The 25,807-nt window shown below is 48.1% G+C and overlaps 1 protein-coding gene across 2 annotated transcripts in view; it reads left to right on the forward strand.

The window, feature by feature from the left end:
* LOC147699069 (CD276 antigen homolog) overlaps positions 1 to 25,807 on the forward strand; it is a 171,278-nt gene that overhangs the window by 95,567 nt on the left and 49,904 nt on the right. For both annotated transcript variants that reach the window (XM_086935644.1, XM_086935645.1), the window contains exon 4: positions 10,820 to 11,161. In XM_086935644.1, coding sequence (XP_086791770.1) covers positions 10,820 to 11,161 — 342 coding nt within the window. The remainder of the gene's footprint in view (positions 1 to 10,819; positions 11,162 to 25,807) is intronic.

Consider the following 25,807-nt stretch of genomic DNA (forward strand, 5'->3'; position numbering starts at 1 on the left):
ATCCCATGAGGAAACCTTCAGCTCCATCTTCTGACTGGAAACTTGATTGACTAGTAGAACATTTGTAATGGGTCAAAATGTAGCTATTTATGTGTACGGTAAATAAAAATGCCTAAAAGCACAAAGTGCCAACTGTGGGTATCTGTTTCCAGACTGGTCCAAAGTCACAAGTTTAGTCCAACTGTGATGGAGCACGGGTCAGAGACAGGGGCCAGGTTTTGGTTGTACCTTATGTCCTGAATGCGCTGCATTGCACCGCACAGTGGCAGTTCAACGGAACGATGTAGGGTCCTGCGTCAGGTAGCTTTGGGCTTTTTTTTCCCAGAGTTTTATATAGCGCAAACTTGACCCGAATCTGAATCGGGTATCGGAGCGCTTTACATAGCACCAGTTACGTTACATGAGGAGACACATTCATTTTTGTTAGGCGCTGGGAGATTAAGTGATTTGCCCAGAATCACAGGATGTTTTAGCGTCATTACCGAGACTCGAACTCAGTTCCCCAGGTCCGAGGTCGAGTGCCCTAGCCATTATGCCAACTCCCCTAAGTCAGTTTTAATAGGAAGGTGCAAGAGTTGTGATGTGAGATCCTGCACTGCGTTGCATCGGTTTTGATGGGTCATTGCGAGAGCTGTCCAGTTGCTTTACATTGCGTCGGTTCCAAAGAGGAACTGCAAGTGCTGCGTTAGGTTGTGTCGTGCTGCATCAGTTTTGATGGGCACCACAGTTGTGCTGGCAGAGCGCCTTTATCCCCACTTCCAAGGGTCCAGAACTGGGAAGGCACCACTTGGGGGCTTAGGACGCTCAGCGTGCAGAGTCCAGGTGCGTAGTTCATGGGTGTTGGAACACGTGGAGTCACTCTGGTTATCGTGGGTTAAAGTTGCAGGTCCAGTTCTCCTTCCTCAGGTACCATGGCAGCAGAGCGGGGCTTCTTGCAGACAGAGCAGCAGGACAGCAGAACAGTCCTTTTTCTGAGTCTTCCACAGGTCCAGAAGGAATCTGAAGAGTTGGGCCTGAGGGTCCTATTTTTAAACACAGTGCCTCCTTTGAAGTGGGAGAAACTTCTGGGGTGTTCCCCCTACAGAGGTGTTTGGAAGTTCCTGCCTCAATGCCCTGGTCCCAGTTTGTCTGGTGCACAAAAGGCTAGTGTGAAACCCTTTCTGAGTGCACTGAGCCAGTGCCTTTGAAGTGTGAGGGAACAGCTCCACCCCCTCATTAGGCCAGGATGGCCCATCCTGCCAGACCCTCTATTTTGACACTGTCTGGAAGGAATATACAAAGGCCACTAGCCAGATACACCTAGCCATGTGATCCAGGAAACAGGCTGCAGTCACCAAATGGTTAGTGCAAGAAAATGCCAACTTTCTAGAAGTTATCAGAAACAATAGGGGGTTCCAGACTCCTTTGATGTTCTTTGCTTTCATCTCGTTATAGCAACTATCAAACAAAAACCTTTTTTGTGTTTGATATTAGGTTAGTTATTCAACCAATTTGTTAAATATTTTTTAGCAAAACGTTGTTTTCAACAGCCGTAAAAGAAGATCCACATGTATTTGAATTATCAAAAACAATTAACACATTGGACAATTCACAAAATCACATTCATTGGGGACGCATTGCTGCCCAAATCCTTAGCCGTGAGGGGAACGGCCAATGTCGGACTTACCTGCTGCCTGTTGCCACTTGTCCACTGCTTCCATCGTCGCCGTGACGGGAACGGCCCAAGAGTTCCGCGCCCGCAGCCTCCATGCCTTTATCTCCCAGGGGGCTGCGTGAGGCGCTCTGGTCATGCGTCACTGGAGGGCGCCGGAGGCCCTTAAAGGCCGGCCCGACCTTCACGCAGCGCGGGACGCGTGCGGGAGTGCCCGGGTGCTGCCTGGGCCAAGGGTGGGCCCATCCGTGTCCGTCAGAGCCCAGAGGAGGCCGGGCTGGGCTACATCTTTAGTCCCTTCGGCAGAACCCTCTAAGACTGTAAGACTGTTTATATTACTGGGACCACCAGTGTTGATTGTTGTGTATGGTAAACTGCTCAAGTTGACCCTGGGGATATTTCTTCACACACAAGTCTGCAGTTATGAGCAAAAGGAAGGTCGGGGATAGGGTGGTGGGCACACTTGACGCTTTTTTAAATTGAGCTAAATCGGCTTTGATTCACGAGATTCAGGCAACTGAACGCAGGCTCTCCCTGGAGCCAGCTCTATCTAGGGGAGTTTCGTTGCCCTGTGCCCAGCTACCTGTTTTACAAACGAGCTTTGAAGTGAATCGCTTTGGTGATCGTATTTTACCTGACTCACTGGGCCAAGACCATCCAAGACCCCGACTCCTGATGCTTCATTGCTTCAATGGCAGCATGGAAGGGGTTAAGCCAAAAATCAAGGCAATGCCTAAAAGAGGGAACTTTTTGGTATATTTGGGAGGGGAATTTATTTTTTAGTCCAATTCCCTCAACCACTGGAAGCAAGATGTTGGCAGTTCCTCGGTGTTGTTAGTAAAATGCCAACACATCCAATGTGTTAATTGTTTTTGATAATTCAAATATATGTGGATCTTCTTTTCTGACTGTTGAACACAATGTTTTGCTAAAAAATATTTGAACATTTCAAACAAGTTGGTTGAATAAATAACCTAAAATCAAGCACAACAAAGGTTTTTGTTTGCTATTTGCTATAAAGACATTAAAGCAAAAAACATCAAAGGAGTCAGGTACCCCCTGTTGTTTCTGATGAGTATTACGGCCCTACCTGTCTCTTGTCCAAAGGGCCTAACTCCTCGAGTGGTTTCAACTTTCTAGAAGTGGCATTTGGAGAATTGTGACTTAAAATCCAACTTTACCATTAAAGAGAGTTTTAAAATGCAATTACTCTGGGAACAAACATGACTTTCCTACTGGCTCCCAATCACAATGTTATTCCATTGGAGAGGTAGGCCTTGCAATAGGGAAAATCAAATTTAGGGTTTTTTCGTTCCCAGGACATGAAAAACTTAAAAGTACATGTCCAACTTTTTAAATACAACACACCCTGACCTATGGGGTGTTTTGGGTCTACCCTAGAGGTGACATATATATTAAAAAATAAGGTTTCAGGCTGGCACAAGGTTTATTTTGCCAGGTCGAAATGGCAGTTTAAAACTGCACAAACAGGCTGCAATGGCAGGCCTGAGACATTGCTACTTAATTGCGTTCAGGCTACTTAAGCATGTGGCACAATTAGTGCTGCAGACCCTCCAGTGCAAAAAAAACTATTTGTGGACGGAATGCTGAAACAATGTCAAACATTCACCCCCAGTACAGAGATATGGCCCTAAATCCATCATTCTTTTGCACACCATGCCATTCCAGTTTAGACTCAGCCATATGCAAATCAGTCTTGACCCTACTCCCCATGGGAACAGTTCAGCCCGAACTGCCACACCAGGTGCTCCCTGGACCGAAGACAAGCATTCTGGGACCGGTTTCAGGGCATCGCCCCTTATCAGCCAGGCTAGCTTTACTCCAGTGGCATGGTGAGCACGGGACACATGTCTGGGCATACCCTTCCGACTTAGGGCAACAAATGCGAAAAGAACAATTGAAGGACGGAATGCTGAAACCATGTCCTACGTTCACCCCCAGTACTGAGATCTGGGCCTAAATCAATATTTTGTTTTGCACACCATGACATTTCAGTTTAGACCCAGCTATATGCAAATCAGTCTTGATCCTGCTCCCACTGGTCAGGACTGTTGCTTCACTCTTTCGGTGTGTGTTGCTTCAGCCTTGCCAGGACTGTTCCTTCACGCTTGCTGTGTGTGTTGCTTCAGTCTTGCAGAGTGTGTTGCATCAGTCCTGCAAGGACTGTCGCTTCACTCTTGTAGGGTGTGTTGCTCGAGTCTTGCCAGGACTATCGCTTCACTCTTACAGTGTGTGTTGTTTCAGTCTTGCCAGGACTGTTCACTCATGCAGGGTGTGTTGCTTCAGTCTTGTCATGAATGTCACTACACACTAGCCAAAACTGTCGGTTCGAGGCATGTGGGCTGCTGAATTCATATCTGTGCATAGATCGCCGCCTAGTGTTGGGTCCGGATGATTGCGCATTGTTGTCCTGGAAGAGTCTTCGAAGTATCACGAGATAGGTGGCTCCTCCCCTGGACTACAGTGCGCATGGGCATCCTCTCCATCCTCAGATTGTTTTTTTCCGCCATTGGGTTCGGATGTACTTTCTCGACTCTAGTTCGGAAACTTTGTATTGACTATTTCCTAAGGCCAAAAGGCCTTCGAAGCGTCGGTATTGTCTCGTTCGGTGCCTGTTTCTTTCCAGTTCCTTGAACCGGACGTCGAAAGCTGTTTCTCGACTTCGACACCAGGCCCAGACTACAACGACGATGGACCGGAGCCCGTTTAAACGATGCCCTGTCTGTAATTCCAAATACCCCCACATAGATGTGCACCCAGTGTGCAATAAATGTTTGTCCCCCGAACACGACGAGGCCAGCTGTATGGCCTGTTCGAAGTTCCGCTCCAATAAGACGCTTAAACTTCGGCGCGCAGCGAGGCAGTCGGTGCAACAGTCGGCACCCGAGCCGGTCAACATCTTCGAGGCTGGTGACGAGGAAGGCGTCGAAGATGAAGAAGAAGAAGAAGAGGTTCCCGAAGAACGGTCGGAACCGGCGTCAGAGCATGACTCCAACTTTGAGATGGACGAGCAAGGCGAAGAATACGTCCACGAAGAAGACATCGTCGAGGTAGGGGACGACGAAGAGGCCATCGGAGCCGTCGATGACGACTCCAGCGATGAGCCGGGCCCAACCGCAGTAGCGGGGCCTATTACTGACATTACGCTCCCTTCGGCTCAGGTCGAGGCATCGCCGAAAGGCCTTAGCAAAGATCTTTCTACCCGTTCTGTAGCCCCGCGTCCAAGCCAGGCTAAGAACACATCTCAAGAGCCATCGGTCGATTCCTCAAAATCGAAACCGAAACTACTCAAAATGGTTGTCGGTTCGACGTCGACGTCAAAGACTATCGACGACCCTTCGGCGCCGAAAGTGCCTGTCGCCTCGAAGACTGGAGCGTCGAAGCCAAGCTCGACCAGCAAACACGTCACCTCGACGCCGTCGGCGTCGACGTCGACGCACAAACATGGCGACAGGGCCAAAGGCCTCCAGGAGAAGAAGTCCGTTGAGCCGAAAATCTCTGGACTCAAGCCGCTGCTCAGCAAGCACCTCGAGCCGAAGGCCAAGGCCAACCCAAAGCAGCAAGTCTCGTCGACGGCCAAGGCTGCAGATGCTCCACGCCGGGAGCTCGAGTCGACACCATCAAGCAAGCGTCCTCCTCGAGTCGACTACCTCATCAAGCTCCAAGACCATCGGGCCCCGATTAAGTTTGGTCTTCCGCCAACGGCTCGAGCGAAGCAGCTCGACCTCCATAAAGGCGTCGAACCTTCCAAGACATCGTCGACGCCTTCGAAGCCCGCCACAGAAGAGGTGGTTTTCCACCAACCTACTTACGACAACCAGTCGAAACTTTTTATTGATGCGGAATCAGGCAGGCTCACTGTCCACAAGCGGAAGATCGCGCCTGAGCGTCCCTTGGAGAGTTACAAAATTCCTCTCAAGAGGAAAAAGGACTCTGCCACCTCACCAGTTCTCTTCGAGCACGTTCAGGACTATTCACAGCAAATGTCATATTCTCCAGCACAGAGTGAGGAGGACGTGGGTGAGGACTATGGTCAAGCGGCCTACGCTTATACTGCGGACACTGATCAGGATGAACCACAACAGTGGTCTGAAGCAATAGATCAATCTGGGGACCCTGATGATCCACATGCTGCACCGGACGCTCAGTCCTATAACGTTAAAACATCGCCTACAGAGGACACTGTGGCGTTTAACGCTTTGATTGAACGGGCAGCACTCAACCATGACGTGGAGATGCATGCGGAGCCTGTGGACGGAGATTTCTTGTTTGACACTTTCTCCACCTCTGAACGTTCCACTAAGACTTTGCCTATGCTTAAAGGGGTCCTCAAGCATGCTGCGGACATCTTTAAGGAACCCACGAAAGCTAGTGTTATTAACCCTCGTATTGAGAAAAAGTACAGGCCTGCTCCAGTGGACCCCACCTATATCAAAGGCCAGCTCCCCTTTGACTCACTTGTAGTGGCCAATGCCCGCAAGAGGGCAAATTCACAAACCAGTGGTGACGCTCCGCCTCCGGACAAGGAATCAAAGATTCTGGAGGCGTCAGGGAAACGAGTGGCAGCGCAGGTTGCAAATATTTGGAGGATCTCCAACACACAGGCCCTGTTGGCTAGATACGACGGGGCACACTACGACACCCTAGAGCAGTTGTTGCAACACCTGCCTGATATGTACAAGGAGGGAACAGAGATGATTATTCAAGAAGGAAAACTGATTTCTAATGCGTCCATCAAGTGCGCACTGGACGCAGCAGACACAGCAGCTAGGGCCATAAACACTAGTGTGATGCTACGACGTCACGCATGGCTCCGCATCTCTGGTTTCAAGCCCGAGATTCAAACTACTCTGCTCAATCAGCCGGTTAACCCGGACTTCCTTTTTGGTCCCGAAGTAAACACCACACTCGATAAAATAAAGAAAGACACCGAGACAGCCAAATCCATGGGGGCTCTGCAATCTCAGCAGTTTCGGGGCAGTTCCTTTTGTCGCTCCGGTAATAGGGGAGCCTCAAGAGGACAGGCTTTGCAGCAGGCGAAGTACACCAAAGGCAGCACGCAATCCACCTACACAAAGAATACCAGGGGTGGATACCGTGGGAACAGCGCCAAAGGCAGAGGACGTGGCAATAACAACGCCAGATCCTCCGCCCCCAACAAACAGTGACGCCCTGTCACTGCCCCCCAACCATCTAACACCTGTCGGGGGAAGACTCAAGCAGTTCCTGCCAGTCTGGGAAAGCATTACCACGGACAGGTGGGTGAGACAACTTATCCGCTACGGCTATTGTCTAGAACTAACCTCCAACCCCCCCCCCCCTCCCCCCCGCCCCCCCAACATACCCCCAAGGCACCGTCCTATGTCCGCAGAGCACACGCACTTATTGCAGCAAGAAGTACTCTCCATACTGCAAAAAGGGGCAATAGAACTCGTGCCTGCAGAAGAGCAAGGTACAGGGGTGTACTCTCTGTACTTCTTAATCCCAAAACAGGACGGATCCCTGCGGCCCATTCTAGACGTCAGACCCCTCAACCAATACATTCTTTCAGAACACTTTCATATGTTAACCTTACAGCAGGTCCTGCCGTTGCTCAGTCAGGGCGACTTCCTAGCAACCCTGGACCTCAAGGATGCATATTTCCACATTCCCATTCACCCAAGTCACAAGAAATATCTCAGGTTCACCATCAACAATCAGCATTACCAATTCAAGGTTCTGCCTTTTGGGGTCACCACTGCCCCCAGAGTGTTTACCAAGTGCTTAGCGACCGTGGCTGCGCACCTTCGCAGACAACATATTCACGTTTATCCCTACCTGGACGTCCAGGCCAAGTCAGCGCAGCGGTGGCCCGGCCACATGTCGCGCACGATTCACCTCCTTCACAGTCTGGGGTTCTCACTCAACTACACAAAGTCACACCTGCAGCCAGCCCACGTGCGACAGTACCTAGGGGCAACCTTGCACACTCTGACAGCGACAGCGCAGCCGAACTCTGCCAGGGTCGACTGCATGCAGCTGCTCATTCGGAGGTTCAGGCCTCAGCAATCACTCCCAGCGCAGGTGTTCATGCAACTGATCGGTATGATGGCCTCCTGCATATTCATAGTCCCACTCGCGAGACTGCACATGCGTCCCCTTCAAGAATGTTTTGCACAACAGTGGAACCAGGCTCATGGGCATCTAAAAGACCTAGTGTTGGTGACCGGTCGTGCTTACAACTCTCTGCATTGGTGGAACACACAAAACCTTTGCAAGGAATGACCGTTCCAAGAGCCTGTCCCACAGATAGTGCTGACAACGGACGCATCTCTCCAGGGTTTGGGAGCGCATGTCCTCCATTTCACAGTGCAGGGACTATGGACACCACAACAGCAGAAGATGCATATCAACCTGTTAGAGCTGATGGCAATCTTCATGGCACTGAAAGCGTTCAAGTTGCACCTGTGCAACAAGGTCGTGTTGATCCGGACGGACAACATGACTGCCATGTATTACATCCAGAAACAGGGAGGCACACACTCCCCGCAGCTATCTCACCTAGCCCAGAGCATGTGGAAGTGGGCCATTCAGAGGAACATCTTCCTCATGGCGGAGCATCTCCCGGGAGTAGACAACCAGATGGCGGACCTGCTCAGCAGGCACAGTCATCAGATGCACGAGTGGGAAATCCACCCCTCGGTACTCCAGCCATACTTCCAGCAGTGGAATCATCCAGAGATCGACCTCTTCGCCACAAAAGAGAACGCAAAATGCCAAAGCTTCGCCGCCAGGTTCCCACACCCGCAGTCTCAGGGCAATGCTATATGGATGAACTGGTCAGGCAGATTTGCGTATGCTTTTCCCCCAGCCCCACTCATACCGCTGGTGGCACGCAAACTGCGCTAGCACTTCATGACGCTCACCCTGGTTGCTCCTACGTGGGCGCGCCAAGCTTGGTACACCACGTTCCTGGAACTTTCAGTGGTGCCTCACGAGCGGCTGCGCCTCACTCCCAGCCTCCTCACTCAGAGCCATGGAGACATTCAGCACCCAGATCCTCAACAGTTGAGCCTAGCGATTTGGCTCCTGAGGTCATAGAGTTTGGCCACCTCAACTTGCCCCCTGAGTGTATGAACATCATCAAGGAGGCAAGGCGGCCTACAACCAAGGCGTGCTATGCAGCCAAATGGAAACGATTTGTCATTTACTGTTCCAACAATTACATTAATCCGCTGGATGCATCCACGCAGAACATCATATGTTACCTACTGCATCTGTACCAATGCAACCTAGCATATAGTTCCATCAGGATACATTTGGCTCCTATAGCCGCTTATCTTCAGAACAGACAGCACCTTTCACTTTTCAGAGTGCCTGCCATCAAAGCCTTTTTGGAGGGCCTTAAAAGAGTGATCCCTCCCAGACACCCTCCTTCGCCTGTCTGGAATCTAAATATCGTTCTCACCAGGCTCATGGGACCTCCCTTTGAGCCTCTCCTTTCTTGTGAGATACAGTTTCTAACTTGGAAAGTGGCCTTTCTAATAGCCATCACATCGCTGCGAAGAGTCAGCGAGCTTCAAGCCCTCACAATTCAGAAGCCCTACCTACAAATTCATGCCAATAGGGTGGTGCTGCGCACCAACCCCAAGTTCATGCCAAAAGTAATCTCGCAGTTCCACATTAATCATAACATTGAACTGCCTGTTTTCTTTCCAAACCCTGACTCAGTGGCAGACAGAGCACTGCACACTTTAGATGTCAAAAGAGCTCTCCTGTATTACATCGACAGGACAAAGGACTTTCGCAATACTAAACAATTGTTTGTTGCCTTCTCTCCACAACACAAAGGCAACCCTATTTCCAAATCAGGTATAGCCAGGTGGATAGTTAAATGCATTCAAATCTGCTATCAAAAAGCTAAACGCACTTTAACAGTTCCCTCAAGAGCGCATTCCACACGCAAGTTAGGGGCATCCATGGCTTTCCTGGGTAACATTCCTCTAGAGGATATATTTAGAGCAGCCACATGGACCACCATACATACATTTACCAAACACTACTGCGTAGATGTACACTCCAAACAACAAGCGGCTGTAGGACAGGCTGTTCTCAGAACTCTCTTTCAGACTGCTGCAGCTGGCACGGGCAACCGCTGATAAGGAGGTAACTGCTATTTATTCTATGCACAGATATGAATTCAGCAGCCCACATGCCTCGAACGGAATATGCTACTTACCAGTATGCATCTGTTCTTGGCATGTAGGGCTGCTGACATTCATATCGCCCACCCTCCTCCCCGGTGCCTGTCGCAGCTGGAGCACTCAGAATCATTCTCAGGCATGGTCATCACTTACTGTATTACACTCCATCTCTGCCACAATGGCGAAAAACAATCTGAGGAAGGAGAGGATGCCCATACGCACTGTAGTCCAGGGGAGGAGCCACCTATCTCGTGATACTTCGAAGACTCTTCCAGGACAACAATGTGCAATCATCCGGACCCAACACTAGGCGGCGATCTATGCACAGATATGAATGTCAGCAGCCCTACATGCCAAGAACAGATGCATACTGGTAAGTAGCATATTCCCTCCTCTCTTTCAGTGTGGGTCCCTTCACTCTTGACTGGACTGTCACTTCACTCTTGCACTGTTGCTTGACTCTTGACAGGACTGTTGCTTCACGCTTGCAGTCTTACCAGGACTGTTGCTTCAGTGTTGCAGTGTGTGTTGTTTCATTCTTGCCAGGACTGTCGCTTCACTCTTGAAGGGTGTGTTGCTTCATTCTTGCCAGGACTGTCTCTTCACTCTTGCAGTGTGTGTTGCTTTAGTCCTACCATGATTTTTCTCTTGCTTCTCGATTGAGCCTTGGTGCAGGTGTTGTCCAAGTGCTGCTTATGTATACCTGAGAGGATTACTTATGCTGTGCTTTGAGTTCTGGTTACTGTAAGTCACGCTGTAGCTTTTGCTTAAGTCTGGCTATCAGTCTTGTTTGAGCACTTTTTCCATCATTCCTAGAGTGTTTGTTACATTGTGCTGCAAGAGATTCTTCGTGTAAGCCTAGCTAGCAGCAGTGATCAGATCTGACTCCGGGGTTCTGATGTCCTGATAAGGTGGATCCAAGGTTTTGCTTTGAAGAAATCAGCTCTGAATTCTTTCTTTACAGGATCGACATCTATCGTGGCTGTCCTGGGTAGGAAAGTCACCTTGCCATGTACCAACCAGAGCGTTAAACCAGACCGCGTGCCGAATTGCCGGGTCTACTGGCAGATCCCAATCAGAAAGAAGGATCCTCTGCTAGTTCACTTTCTGAACCTAAACAAAAAAGAAGAGCTGGACCGGCTGCACCCCAGATTCCAAAACCGAACCAAATTGTCCTTCGAGGATGGCACCTTCTCTCTGGAATTGTCAGATGTCCGTCTAGACGACCAAGCCTGTTTCCAATGCTTGGTCTCATTTGGCCACACAGGACGCCCCGGAGAAAGTCTTCTTAATCTCCAGGTGTCTGGTAAGTTGTCAGACGCAGATGAAATATAAACGTTTAACCTTTAAAACTCTTAAAAAGATGTGTTTTTCTTCTTTTGAGTAATATTTCTAAGTCATTGAACTGTTTGCTCATTGCGATGACCCAGGCTCATGACTGTGTAAAAAGCTCTCCACGGCTAATCTTCCAGGCAGAATCCCTGCAGGAGGATTGCGGGGACATCTGTCACTCATGGTCAGCAGTGTTAGAGTTTCTCTTTTAGTTGGGGGAGGTTTAGGGATCCCAACAGTGCTGTACCAGACCATACATACACTAACAAGACATGAAGAGTTGCATGGGTTCTTTTCTATCCAGGGTCGGATTGGAGGGGCGGGCAATTGATCATTTCCCGAGGGACCTGTGGCAAAGGCCAGCAAGTGGGCCATTTTGTTTTCAGCTGCAAATAAACTCCCAACATTTGCCTGGGTGATTTCGGCTGCTGGCATTTATTTTATTTTTGCAATTTTAGATAGCGTGGACATGGGCCGAAGGCATCAGAGCACTTTACAACAGTAGTGGGATACATGGATTACAGCGAGTTACAGGAATTAAACTCTGACGTTTACATTCGAAGATGCTTGCAGGAGTTACCACATGAGACAATTAGAGCAGTTGGCCAGATGTTGTGCACAGTTACGGGGTCGATTAAGATGGTGGGGGTCACATAATGAAGGTAGTTCAGATCCTGGTGGAGAGTACTTAAATATGTTCGAGGATGATTAACCAAGATGTCTGTCAAATAGGAGGAGCTTGAGGTCCTTCTGGAACGTTACTAGGCAGTGGTTAGGCGGAGGGAGGCAGGCAGAGTGTTCCAGATTCTTGTGGCACTGCCAGAAACTGGCTGGCTCATGTATCATTCTCAACTGAAGGTGGGGGGGTTCCAGGAGCTGGGATTGGACATTTCTGGGGCCCCGCTTTGCTTCTCTGATTTTCAGTTTCTGGTTTAGATAGGAGGGTGAGGAGGAGTGCAGCATCGTGTGGTACACAACCCGAAAGGCTGCTGAAGGCTTCGAGCAGAGGCCAGACCTCAGTATGACCAAGTACAGACCCTGGGTGGCGAGTAGGACAATGGGCCAAACTGAATGGGCACAGCATGTGGTGGGTCTCTCCCATACTGAGTCACAGAGTGTGACAGTGAGACCTCAGGGAGTTGTGGTGCTATTTTTGAGCATCACAGCTAGCACTAATGTTAAGTGGGGGTGGAGAGAAAGGGGGTTGTGCAAGGAGACAGATTACAAGTGGTGGCCATTTAAGAGGCTCTACTTTAGTCTCCAGCAGCAGACAGATGAGCCTCGGGTGTCTGCTGCCAAGTTGTAATCTTCAAAACTGTCAATTAGAGACAATAATATAATTAGGCTAAAACCCAAATTAAGCAAAAATAAAACATCTTGAACAACTCAAAACAATTGTTTTTTGACAACAATACTGTGAAAAACCTTTATCCAGGGGCGAAATGACAAAAGTGAAGGGAAAATAGACATGGTGAGAGAGTACCAAAATGGAATGAGCGAAAAGAGGAGTGGAGAGGAACGACAAAGAGGGGATAAGAAAAGAACATTAAGAGAGGGGAAAATAACTCCCCTAATACTAACTAACCAACATTTTATGAAAAGTTATTATACACAAGTGTAAGCCATTTTTTTGTTTGGTGCCCGACCCTAATTTTGATCCCAGCCCTGTTTCTGGCTAAAGATGAGCTCTTAGGATGGCCAAATACTTGTGATGGCTTGTGGACAGAGCCAAGAGAAATAAATTAGTTGGGCACACTTTGCATGTCTGAAACTTATGAGAGCAAGAGTAATTTGCCCCGTATCACAGGATGAGGATGAGACCCCAAGGCTCGAACCCTGTTACCACCACCAAAGTCAGTAATCTACCCGACAGACCACAAAATGATTATGTGCAGTTACATAGCGCGAACTAGACCCGGAAGAATCAGAGCACTTTAGCACCAGTTGCATTACAGACAACTCATTCATTCTTGGGCACGCTGCAGATGGTTTGCCCAGAATCACAGGTGGTTGATTGACCTACTACCGCCAGACTCGAACCTGATTCTCCAGCTTTTGAGTCGGCCGCGCTCGCCTTTAAGCCACATCCTCTTTCTGATAGCTAAGCCGGGAAAAGGCTGCTCTTCTCTCTGCGCCTGAGTCCCCAGAACCGGCGGTGCAAAGGAACCGAATTACCCCCCCCCTCCCTGGGCACGAACACTGGGAAAGACCGGCTGCCCTCTTTGCTTCACGATGGGGTGGAGACCGGGCCTCCTGCCCTGCCTCCATTATGATAATTAGCTGGCACTTCGTGGCCGGTAGCGGCCCATTGCTCAAAGGAGTGGGGGGCTCCCGGGGCAAATGGGAGCCCCGTGGTGACGTTGGTGGACTTGGCTGCAGCGGGCCCGACGCATATCGTCGTTGCCTGCCCCTCGCCGCGTGTCGCCAAATAAGTGGGGGGGGGGGTGTCAAGAGTGACGTGATGCGTTTCTATCTAGGGCGGACTTTACCCGAAGGCGTCAGGGCGCTTCCATTGGCACATGGACCCCGCAGCGGACCTTAACAGCCTGCCATGGTGATCTGCAATCTGCAGCAAGCAACACCGCACCTGCACGAAGAGGAGCGGATGGCGAAGCAGTGGACAAACCCTAGGCCCCCCTCGATACTCTTCACTTATTTAAAGGAAGGCCCTCGTCGCACCGGACAATCCTAGAGACCCCCTCACCTGGCAAACTCGGCATGCCTCTTGAGCCCATGTTGCCATAAACAAACTAAGCGGGTACCATGCGGCGTCCGCGACGGCCGGACATGAGGCATAACCGCGACAGGGCCCCTGGAATGCAGCGGCCCGCATGGTGAGACCCCAGTGGGGGTGAGAAGGGAGCAGGCGAAGCACGCCCTTAGGGCGCCCACCCGCACGCGGTAAGGTGGACAACATGAGCCAGGGGTGCAGCTGGCCGGCCAGGCCTGCTCCCCCCTCCCCCGCCAGTCGACTGGGAAGGTCGGCTGGAGGGGCTCAGGGTTCTCACGTTTACCCCCACCTCCTCAGCGGCCCGTCGATAAGCGGGCCGCCAAAGCCAGACTCAACCTCCAAGAAGAGGGAGTAGGCGGAGGGGGGGCGGAGGGTACCAGCCCGTAGGCCATCACTTACCGCAAATTTAGTGTCCCGCAAAAGAGTGTCCCGAAGTAGTTCGCGCGATGTCCGGAGCGGCAAAGAGGCCTAAACAATGGCAAGGGGGAAAGATATACCCCCTCTCCCTGCCTGCCGCCCCAGACGCGCGTCACCGTCCCGCCCACCTCCAGCCGGGCAACGCCTGCCCTGGGAGGAGTGGCTGACCCCAGCAAGGGGCAGGGGCAGCCCTCTGAGACTAAGGGCCCGCCCTCCTGATGGGCACCGGGTGGCCTCGGGCAGCCACAAAGTTTCCTTTTCTGGTCTCAGTGGTCAGTGCTCCAGTCAACATTGCTGCCGCTGTTCCATTGTGGTCCACCTCTGGCAAGAGACGTCCCTGGCTCACAGCACAGGTGGCCTTGGTCTGCACCAGATGTGCACCGCTCATTGGGGTGAAGGGCTTTAGTCCCCCATCCCATCAGTTTCTGTGGGCTAGGTTGCTAGCCTCGCCTGCAGGTCGGGCACTGTGAAGTGTACCTTTTGGCTCTCAATCACGTTGAAGTTCAATAAGCCAGTCTTCTTTAGCTTTTGTTTTGTTTGTCATTAACACAGGTGCCCCCTGCACTGTCCTGCTTAATCATTTCCCTATCAAGGAAGATTACCAGGTGTCAAGATGGCAGCACAGACAAAAGCTGCTTTTATTAAAGCCCACCCTATCAACAAATACACAGCAGGTGTACCCTGCAACACGCCTACTGTAGTAAAATCCTAGCAATGAATCCCCAAAACAGCTCAATTTAGACTGTGACATTGCTGAAGGATTTTGCCTTGTAAGGAAAATGCTTATGAAAGTAGAATTACAGGGTACATGAAAAAAGCACTATTAGAATCAGTTTGTTTTATTTTCTTAATAGCATTAAACTCCTCGTAATGTTCAGCGCCGCTACGTAAGTGGGAAAAGCAATATGGTATCCGTGCATAAAGGGTAAATAGCTCTGTTTATAAGTCATTGTAAAACACACAAAAATGCCTCTTTTAGACCTATGTGCGTTCTGCAGGGCTTTAAAGTCCCCACAACATGAGTTGGATTTAGAGTACGGGCACCTCAGACTTTCATGCTTCTGGTATTGATACAGTGGGTAACACTACAGAACGATTGTAGCCCTGTATAACTTTGCGGAACATAAATTATATTTTTGTTAAATCAAAAAGCCATAGTTTAAGAAAGTACATTGTGTTGCATACTACAAGACCTATAAATAAATACTCAAAAGTACTGAAAGGCATCAGTGAATTAATTTTTATATATTATAGCTCTATCCTCAAAAATACTGTAAACCTCCTGAAAAGATGCATAGAGCTATGTTGTGTGGTGTTGAGTAATAGGGGTCATTCAGCATTAGGTGCAGTTCGATAGATGTGCGAGATATATTTGTTTGAGAGGTGTAGTCTACACTATTGCACCCATAACTCTTGATTTAAAACTTAACAGTAAGTGAGTTTCAGTGACTATGGCCTTGATCACGATTGGGCGAGGTAGTTCCAATATCTGCAATAACTCCTGATAAAGAACATATCGGAATTGTGATCTTTGTGCTTAGCAGCAAATGTTTAAACATTTACACAAGTAAATTTCAGCATTTAAAACTGCAAAAGCTTACCAGTGAAGACAGAAGGTCCAGTAAATGACAGGATATAGGGATTGGTGTGGGAAGCACCAAAAGCCACCTGTAATGTCCCATTTTGGGGCAAAATCATGATTGGTGGTATTTATCACACCGAAGAAATTCAGAACCTGTGATTGGATTTTATCAGATGTGATAAATATCGCCCGCCCACTGGGGTATTTATAATCTGGGCCCAAGAAGAGTAATGTAGTGCACAGTACTGAACTGCACAGGCTGAGTACATATCCTTTCCCATGTTTGCTTAGGGGAGAGAATGTGCACGTAACATATTTTTCAGAAGTCCATGGTTTCATTTATGCTCTATTTAGTCTATGTCTGTAAATTTGCGTTCCCTGATCTAAATTTATATTTGTTGGTGCAGTTGTACATCCATGGGTTCATCATGCCTAGTGGGTTCCTAAGTTCATTGCTTTCAATGAATGCACATTTTCTTTTCCAAACGCACATTCATTAGAGCAAATGTGCATCCAACTAAGCTCAAGTGACATATTAAACATAGCTTGTATTTTAGTGTAGTGTATTGCAGTGTGGTTGCTTTCTTACATAGCCTTATGCCCCTGATGAAGCCCCAAAGCACTCTTTGGTTGATGGGTAGCTAACTATTGTGCGTTCATAGTGCGACCTGGCTGGAAAGAGTATTGGTGTCAGCCCTGAGAACCTGTTGTGTACACCACATGGGGCTCAGGAACTCACTCCAGCAGGGCTCCGGCAGTTCCAGTTGCAGGTCCCAGCAGCCGGTCACCCTGGCAGTTGCAGGGAGGCCTCTGGAGCTTGTTGTGTCCCCGTAGCTCTGATAGGTCAGTCAGTTGACCCTTGGAGTCACCTCAGCCAGGGATGAAGGATGCTGGTCTAATCTCCCTTCTCAGCTAGCAGGGAAGGCCTCAAGCATCACAGCAGGGTGTCCTCTTTCTGTAGTATCCACAGGTCAAGGAGTGTAATGAAGAGTGGTTTTGGCACCAGGTATATGTCCTTTGGGGTTTCTTTTGTCATGGCTGCTTGTGGTGCTTCTTCCTCGGGGAACTCCCTTGGGCCTGTGCCGTCCCGGTCTGGGGTGATGGTTCCTCCACTGTGGCTGGTCCTGCCTTAGGGTCTTCTGTGGCCTTTGGGTCCAGTCCTGGGGGTGTTGGGGCCTTCAGGGCTGGGCCCTTCTGGTCAAACTTCCTGGGTGCTTCTGGTGTCTTGGCCGTCTGTAGCCTTGCATCCTTCAGGAGGATGTTCACCTTGGCGTTGGCTACTGCGGATAGCGTTGGTCTTGTGACTCTCCAGGCTGGAGTTCCTGCTGCTGCTGCCGCTTCTTAGGCCCTTGTCAAGACAGACTTGGGGCATCGGTAGTCGGTGTGACCCTATCCTCTGCATAAGTAGCACTTCTTGATCCTGCTGCATCCAATTGCCTCATGTCTGTTTGCAGATCCTGTAGAACCTCTCCTGGCAGTCCTTTCCCATGTATCCCATGGCCAGACACTTCCGGCATTTGAAGGGTTGTCCTTGATACTTAATCGTTCTCCCATCAGCTCCTACGTAGAAGCTTGCAGGTGGGTGTCTCAGGCCATCCCCTGATGCTGGGTCCTTTTGGAGGCTGACAATCGCTTGCCAGGTCCTGTTCCAGATTCCTTTGCTGTCTCTGACTTTGGTGGGTCCTGTCTTGATGGTCTCGTATCTTTGGAGGAGTGGTGCGATGTCCTTGCCTGGGATGTGGGGGTTGGTCACCTCAACCGTGATCCTCTTTTCCGTCGATGCTGGTTCCCATCCTGCTGATATGTCAAAGTCAGAGTAGGGTTTCTCTTCTTTCTTCCCCTGGAGGAACCCCCAGTACTTCCTGTAGAGGACCTGGGTGACGAAGCTGAGAAGAAAATTCCACCTTGATGTTGAGGCTTGGTAACTCAGCACATCCTGCCCTTTGATCCCATCGGTCTTGATGACCTCGTTCAAGAACAGATCTTGGTCTAGCTTGGGTCCCTAATTATTTTTCAACTCCCACTGCATAACCTGGGGTCTACCGTCTGGATGCCTGGCGTGTCTCCTAGCAGACCACAATAGTCTGCAGTGAAAGAAACACTGTCCAGTCACTTCCAAGAGCTAAAGAAGGGATTATAGGTGTTTCCACCTAAGCATAAATCCCCTCACCATAGATCCGGGTGCTATACAGCCCTGTGAAGGATTTTAGGAGAATTATTAGTCCTCCAGCACTAGTCCACCAAACGCCAGGAAAAAAGGGTGTGTAGGGAGCGCAACGTTACTGTGCTCTAGGAGTTGTGCTCCTATTGAGCAAAACCGATACCAAAACACTTCCTTTTCCTTTTGCTTTCCTTTTCAAAGCGTGGTTGAAATCGAAAGTGAATACACAGAAGTATTCTAAAGCTATAAGTTGTGTTTTTTAAAGAGTTTATCTTGAACTAGTATAAAACGGAAAGGATCTGCTTCACCTTTAAAGACTTGAAATATTGGCAATGTAGATTATATTTAAGGTAGGGGTAGTGTTAAGGGAAGACATTATTAGTATCAGGGACAGCTGTAGAATTCTGAGGAATGTCTGTACAAATTTACAAACTCTGAATGCTTATTAACAAAACATTGTGTACTCACAAAAACAGAAGGCAGTTACCTTTACATGTGTAGAGACTGAGATGATGGCAAAGACAAATAGCATTGGTCAGACACACTTACCACTTCCAGGAATGTCCGAGTTCTACTAAAACATAGGATGTTCAAAGTAGAGAGAGATTCTGAAGATGTAGTATTTCTGTAGCAAGTGATAGATGATTCACTAGACCTATACGATTCGACAGGTATTAATCTTGTCTTTAGATGTCTACTATTACTAGTAAAAATTGGTGCCCATCATTATGGCCATAAGTCCAGTGACTCTTTTCTCTCTCTTGTCCTATTTCGCTTTTCCTTTGCTCTACTACTAACCAATATATTGCTATTGTGTTTGGTTGGCTGTGGATATGGAGAAGTGTGGAAATGCTCATTGATCCTTTTGAATCCGGATTTCAATGTTACTGCTTTCTTGCAAGTTCTACCTAATCTGCAATGAAAGTTTAGCAGCTCTGCTGAGACTTGAGGGTGGGAAGTGTCTGGTAAATGTCTGTGTGGCCTGTGCAGAAGAGTTGGCTCACCCATTTAACATACAGCAACCATTCGAATAAATGTTGGTTCCCACTAAAAGTCAGTCAGTGTGAACAGTTACATTGCAAAGTCACTTTACATATTGATGACCAAAGCAGAACTTTAACCCCTTCGCTGCGGCGGCTATTCCGCCGCAGCGCTAAGGGGGTAGGGCGCCCACGCGGTGGTCACGTGCTTGTGATGGAACCGCTCCATCACGGCTCGCGGTTGAGCTGTGCTTGTGACGGAACGGTTCCGTCACGAACGCGCCCGCCCAATGGAACGCGCCACGCAGGCGCGAAATCAGCGCCGCGCAGGCACCCCGAGCGGGCGCAAACAGAACGCCTCAGCCAGACTCATCCTCGACATCCCACGACACTGCCACATCTCCGGACACCTAAGAGACCTGCACTGGCTCCCGGTCAACAAGAGAATCACCTTCCGCCTCCTTACCCACGCACACAAGGCTCTCCACGATCAAGGCCCGAGCTACCTCAACACCCGCATCAACTTCTACGCTCCCAAACGCCACCTCCGATCTGCCAGCCACACCCTCGCCGCCGTCCCACGCATCCGTAGAGCCACTACAGGAGGAAGGTCCTTCTCCTACCTGGCCGCCAAGACCTGGAACTCCCTCCCGGCCAACCTGCGCCTGACCCAAGACCACCTCTCCTTCAGGAAAAAGCTCAAGACCTGGCTGTTCGAGCAGTAGCGGCACCCCCCCCCCCCCCCCCCCCCCCCAAGCGCCTCGAGACCCTACGGGTAGGTAGTGCGCTCTATAAATGTCTTTGATTGATTGATTGAGTGATGGAACCGTTCCGTCACAAGTACAGCTCACCCGTGGCTTGTGACGGAGCGGTTCCGTCACAAGCATACAAGGGGTTAATGGTACTACAGATTTACGTACTTCAGATAATTCTGAATTACGCCATGGCGCTGGATGCTACCAGCGTGCTTAAAGTGGCGCTGCTCCTAGTGCGAGGACCATTGTGGACGTAGGCATCATAACACCGCTTTAGATGCTGCGGATAATGTCTACAATGGTATGGCAGTGATGCTCTACGTTCCCGGGGTGAACTTCTGAATTATGGCATGGTACTGGGGTATCAGATGACGGAAGTCATTTTGGATACTGTATTTGCAGTTGTGTATGCCCTCTGGGTATCAGTACAAATACTGGCTTGGCATAACATAGCATGTATATTTGAAGAGGGCACGTGCACCCGTGCGCTGTTGACAGATGATGACTATTTGTCACCCAACTTGAAGGTACTCTTTTTATTGATCCCTGAAGAGGATGAAAGACTAAGTGGATCCACCAGGTTTTGAGGGAGTGACTATCGGGTCAAATTTATAAATGAATGATGCTCAAACTAATGGCGATAAATAGAATTGTCCGTATACACATTAACAAGAAACTTTGAAAATGTTAGGAACTTCTGGACTTAAAAGAGAAACATTTTGAAATAAGAGATTGGTGAAAGAAGACATTTGGAGAGAACTATTTATTTTGTACATGCTTCCTTCTAAGTAGTATTATGTTCTCAACCGTTTTAGTAAATTCTGTGACAAGAGAACTTCAGTGTATCTGACGAGCCTATGGTGTACACACACACACACATAGAACCTGCTATAAAATTATCTCTAGTTTGTCTGTAGTATGATGATTTCTTTTAAATAGGTAGTAAAATATGTCGGTGTGATTTAGGAAAGCTTCTAAACATGTTCTTGTCATGCTTATAAATGTATTTCTCCATCATTTATCCTTAGTTGTGGGAAATATTGTTGTAAATAGATGTCCTTGAGCCTGGTGTATTATCAGGTTACTTTATTCAAGTCAAGTTGCAGGTCAAGTCATAAAGATGGAAATACAAAAGACATAGCGAAGACCCACCAGGAGTAACCTCCTTGTCACTCAGCCTGCCTGGTGCCAACTGCCAGTAGAGACTAGGGCAAGCACCCAACACTCCATGATGTCACCAAAGATTCTAGTGGTGACATCATGTGGGTGACAATGAAAACCCACAGACAGAAAAGAGACGGGCTAAATATAACAAATATATTCTTTATAACTGGATTACCTTTGAAACTATCTGATATCAATATTGTGCTAAGAGTTTTTAGATCTATTTCCTATGAATTGGGAATGGAAAAATTTGAAGAAAATCTATTACGCAAAAAAGAAGTGTGTTCATAAGATGTATTAAGAAAAATGAACATCCAAATAATAGATCTTCCTGGCTCCATAAATGTCTACATGGAGGGTTGTATGCTTTGGTGTTTGATTGTAAATGTTTTGTGTGTGCGTGCTGTTGGAGTGGATCTTTGATTTAAATGCATCTTTTGGTCACATCTGTTTTGTAGAGTATCTTGTATTCGACTGATCAATTTGTGTTTAATGTACATATTTCTGTTAGGATTGTGATGGCATTTCATATTCCTCCTGAAAGTAATATTCAGAAAGTCAAAAAACCCACAAAGTTTGCATATATACATTCAAAACATATAGGGTGGATGTTTCATAACGGAAGAAACCATAAACAAATTAAACGTATTACCTGGTGGGGTGTGCCAGGTTCAACAGGATCATTAAACTTGAGCCCTGCTGTCCACAGTTTAAGGAGGTGTACCTGCATAGATAGAAGTCCTTGGAAGTTCAGAAGTGTTAGGTGCATGCATGTTTCAACACTACGCTTACTAGGACCTCTTTCTCCACTCGCATTGAAAAATTACAACAACGCGTGGAGAATTCTGGAGAATGTGTGTCGTCCATGCTCTATTGTACTTCGCAGTAAGATCTAACTTTGAGCATCAGCTCCAACCTGCGATACTGTTGCTGGAAACCAGCTGTTGCTACAGGAACAGAGCTCTGGTGCTCCACTGGTATTCAGATGTCCACAGAGAACTTGTGTGTTGAACAATCAGTCAGTCTGTGTATAAATAAGTCTTTGGGCCTGGATCTCTACACCCTGCTCTAGCGGGCAAGCAGACCACACCACAGAGTGTTGGGCAATTGAGCATCAGGTTACATTGGTATAGCACACATGATCTCCAGGCGCTGATGTCTATGAAGTCTGTATTACCTTCATAAGGAAGCGCAAGAGTTTCACAATATTAGTCCACAAGTTTACCAGAGAATGCAAGACTTAATTCTTAGAGTCTTAGTGGAAAGGTTTCTGACTAACTAGGTAATCCCACACTTCTCACCAATCCCTCTGGGTGATCTTAGTGGCAGGAGCACACCATCGAGGTGCATTAGTGCACCTCTCACACTCTCATGGGACCAACTGTGCTTCCGCTCAACTTAGATTTGTTGTCTACACTCCGGCCCACAAGGACTAACTCATTGGTTCATCTGTGTATGCTGCCACTTCCCCTCTGGCATGACATTCTGTCCTTCATACTCTAAAGGTTAACACTCCATACTTTGTCTTCCTTAGGTTACAGTGATGGTGGAAATCAGGAGATTTCTGGTCTCTGTGAAGTCATGGCACACTTTAGTGTGCTCTGTTACCTGACAGTAATTGCCTTATTTACTATTCATACCTTTTGATATATCTGGGTCTCTCCATTGGTTTAAGGCCATTACAGATGGTTCCCTCCCTTGAATCCCACTGACCTCTGCATCGGTTTCTGTGAAGTCACATCCCACCTTAGGGTTGCCCTCCCTTATTATTTCCCTTTTCCGGTGACTAACGCTTTCCTCAGTGATGTCACACGGACTGTTTACGGAGTTACAGTCAAAGATGGTTTCATCCACTTTGTTCCTATGATTTCTGCATCTCTCACTCTTTCACATCACAGCCCTCATTGAGGCGCCATTGGCTTCTCGTTGGGACTATTGGCAAGTTCTGTTTGTTTACTCCTCAAGGTTCCTATGATTTGTGCTTTTCTTTGTGACGTCATGCGGCCCGCTGAAGGGATTATATATGGGATAAAGTACCTCCTGCCGTACATTATAAAGATATTGCACATCACAGTGGAGTTACATGATCATATAGAGGAACGAGGCTAAAGGCCGGGCTCTCTTATAAGGTTATGAACAAGAACTGTCATAGACATCTTTATCTTTTTGCAAACTGCTTTCCGGAAAGAAACTGAATTCATTAGATTCTCCTCAAACGTTTCCTGTAACCATACAAAAATATAATAAGGGCTGGTTTCATTTGGGAGGTATATTATTAGCCTCCGTGACGTAAATAAAGTCATGATTTTCTCTCCAACCCTGCTGTGGAAAGTCTGCATTTCATGGCTAGCCCAGGGGCCAATAGTGTGCATGTTTAAAGCCTTGCCATTACATTCAAAGAAGCCATTTCTATTGATTTAAAATACATTTCTTAAACCGAGTCTGTTGGCCAATCCGCTAAAGCGAGAATCTTTGTAAGACTTCCACCGACCATAAATGCCTTGGAAGCCATAGCACCTCTTGCTGAGTTTGCCCCGAATATAGATGATCTATTACTCCTTTTTCCGTGACCAGTTCAGCCCACCTTGCCAGTGTTGGACATGATACAGACTTATAAGGATGCTTAAATGCAATCAACAATTGAGCATCATCCGATCTTCTCAAACTTTCACTCCTTCTTTCATATTCCTTCTCAGTTTTTACTACATACAATTTCTCATTTTCTCCCTCTCTAGGATACAAAATAGTTTTTGGGACATACTTTGGAACATGCCTCCTGGAGGATACTTCTAAGGCCTTATATCTGACACTCTTCTGAATGATACTTAACAAAGTAGCCTAGTTAATTTTAACGTCAGGTTTAAAGACAAAATTCACTTTCACTCCAGGTAGATGACTCATTCAACACTACATCAACATCCCAGAGAGACGAGTACTTCTGACCTGGAGGCCCTTTCAACCGCACACTTAGCAATCTTTTTACTACATCATGTTGACTTACCGGTAAACCATAATAAGGCACATTTGTAAAGTGTGAACAATCACCCATAAGAGTCTCCAGGCGCTGGGGGCCGTCGGGAAGATTAAGCAAGATATTGCCCAGAGTCACATGGTGCTGGGCAGACCCCTGCCGTCTGTGCCGGGAATCGAACCGTGATCCCCAGATTCCAGCGTCAGTCGCCCTGCCGCTGCGCCACACCTCTCCCTGGCATCGACCCCCTGCTGGCATTTCGATTCCTCTCAGAAATGTGAGCAGCTTAGGTCACCGTCCCGTCCGGAGTTGGGGTCGTAACTCCGAGGTGGAGCAATTTATGGGAAGACTGGGAAACTTGGTGGCTGCAACCCAGTTGCTTTTGGCAATCCTCAATAAACCTGGAGTGTCATCTGATATAACTGCCCCTAACACTAGTGCCCCTTCATGCTTGCCTTTCTCAGCCAGGGGAGGGGGACAGGGGTTAATGTGTTCCGCCCGCGCCATGGATCTTCCTTCTAGCACCAATCCCCGCCTCTTCCAGCCACGAGGGGCTTCCAACCTTAATGGTCGGGATATTCCCCCCGGACTAAATCCATCTCTAGCTCACTGGGGAGCAGGAAGGGGCTGTCTTCAATCCCCTGTGGTGACTTCATCTTGTGATGTAATTTAGCTCCCCCCCCCACCCCCCACATCCACCACCTATGTTGTGGGTATGGCTAATGCTTCCCCTTAAACTAGAAGCTTGTGAAAGCTATCAGCAGCTCAAAAACAAAGTAACTCACTAGCTGTCTGGAAGGGCACATTTAGATCACACTTTTTGTAATGAAACCATCATGGCCCAGAGCGAGGGTTGGATTGGTCCTTCTGACTGGATCTTGGATGGTGACTGTATTGTCATTAATTTCCACAACTCCTGGCAGGCGGGCAGCATTTCAAGCAGGGTTACCCAGGGCCCTGTCTCTAGTATTACCATCCCCCTGCTCCCTCGGGGTTTCTTTTATAAACCACCAGGCCACAAGTCTGAGAGGAGGGCTGAGGCGGGAATGCCAAATTCCACACAATGGCTGATTTCGATGCACATTCCAACATCTGTATTTGAAAACCTAAAAATGTCCTTTCCTCACTCGGTGCTAGACATGACTTCTTCCTCTTCGCAACAAATCCCAAATTCTCTAAAACGCAGACTGCTGACTCCGTGTGATATAAAGCTAATATCTTGGATTCTGTCATTATAAAAACATTGTCTAAATAAACTATCAGGCGTATTCTTCTGGCTCTCAACCAAGCCATTACTGGTCTCATTACTTTGGTAAAACATCCTGGAGCTGACGTCAGTCTGAATGGGAGACGAGTGAATCTCCAAATCCTACCCTGCCATTGAAACCTCAGATATTCTCTGTGTTCCTGACCGGTAGGTATTGTCAGATCGGCATCCTTTAGATTTAGTTGTGTCACCCAAACTCCCTTTCTCAGTAGATCTCTCAGTAAATGAATCCCTTCCCTTTTGAAATGCTTGTACTGCACCCAATCTTTCATCTCTCTCAAGTTTCTGACTGGTCTAATTCCCTTTTTCTTCTATTCTTTCCATCTTTTCTACCAAACATATATAGCTTTCAAATCCCTATGAGTCTCTCAAACAACTCTTTATTGCACCCTTCTTCATAAGTGCTTCTGCTTCCTGAGTCACCAGCTGTGTCCATTGTTTTGAAAATTTCTGAGTCTTTGGTATTTTTACCTGAAATGGTGCATCTAAAAATCTGTTTGATAACCTTGCACTGTCTGTATTTCCAATTGATCTGAGGTCATCTCCATCATCGTGTTACAAAGTAGACGAGCTTGCCACCCAACTTTAACGG

This window comes from Lissotriton vulgaris, chromosome 8 (assembly GCF_964263255.1).
Source record: "Lissotriton vulgaris chromosome 8, aLisVul1.2, whole genome shotgun sequence".
Lineage (NCBI taxonomy): Eukaryota > Metazoa > Chordata > Amphibia > Caudata > Salamandridae > Lissotriton > Lissotriton vulgaris.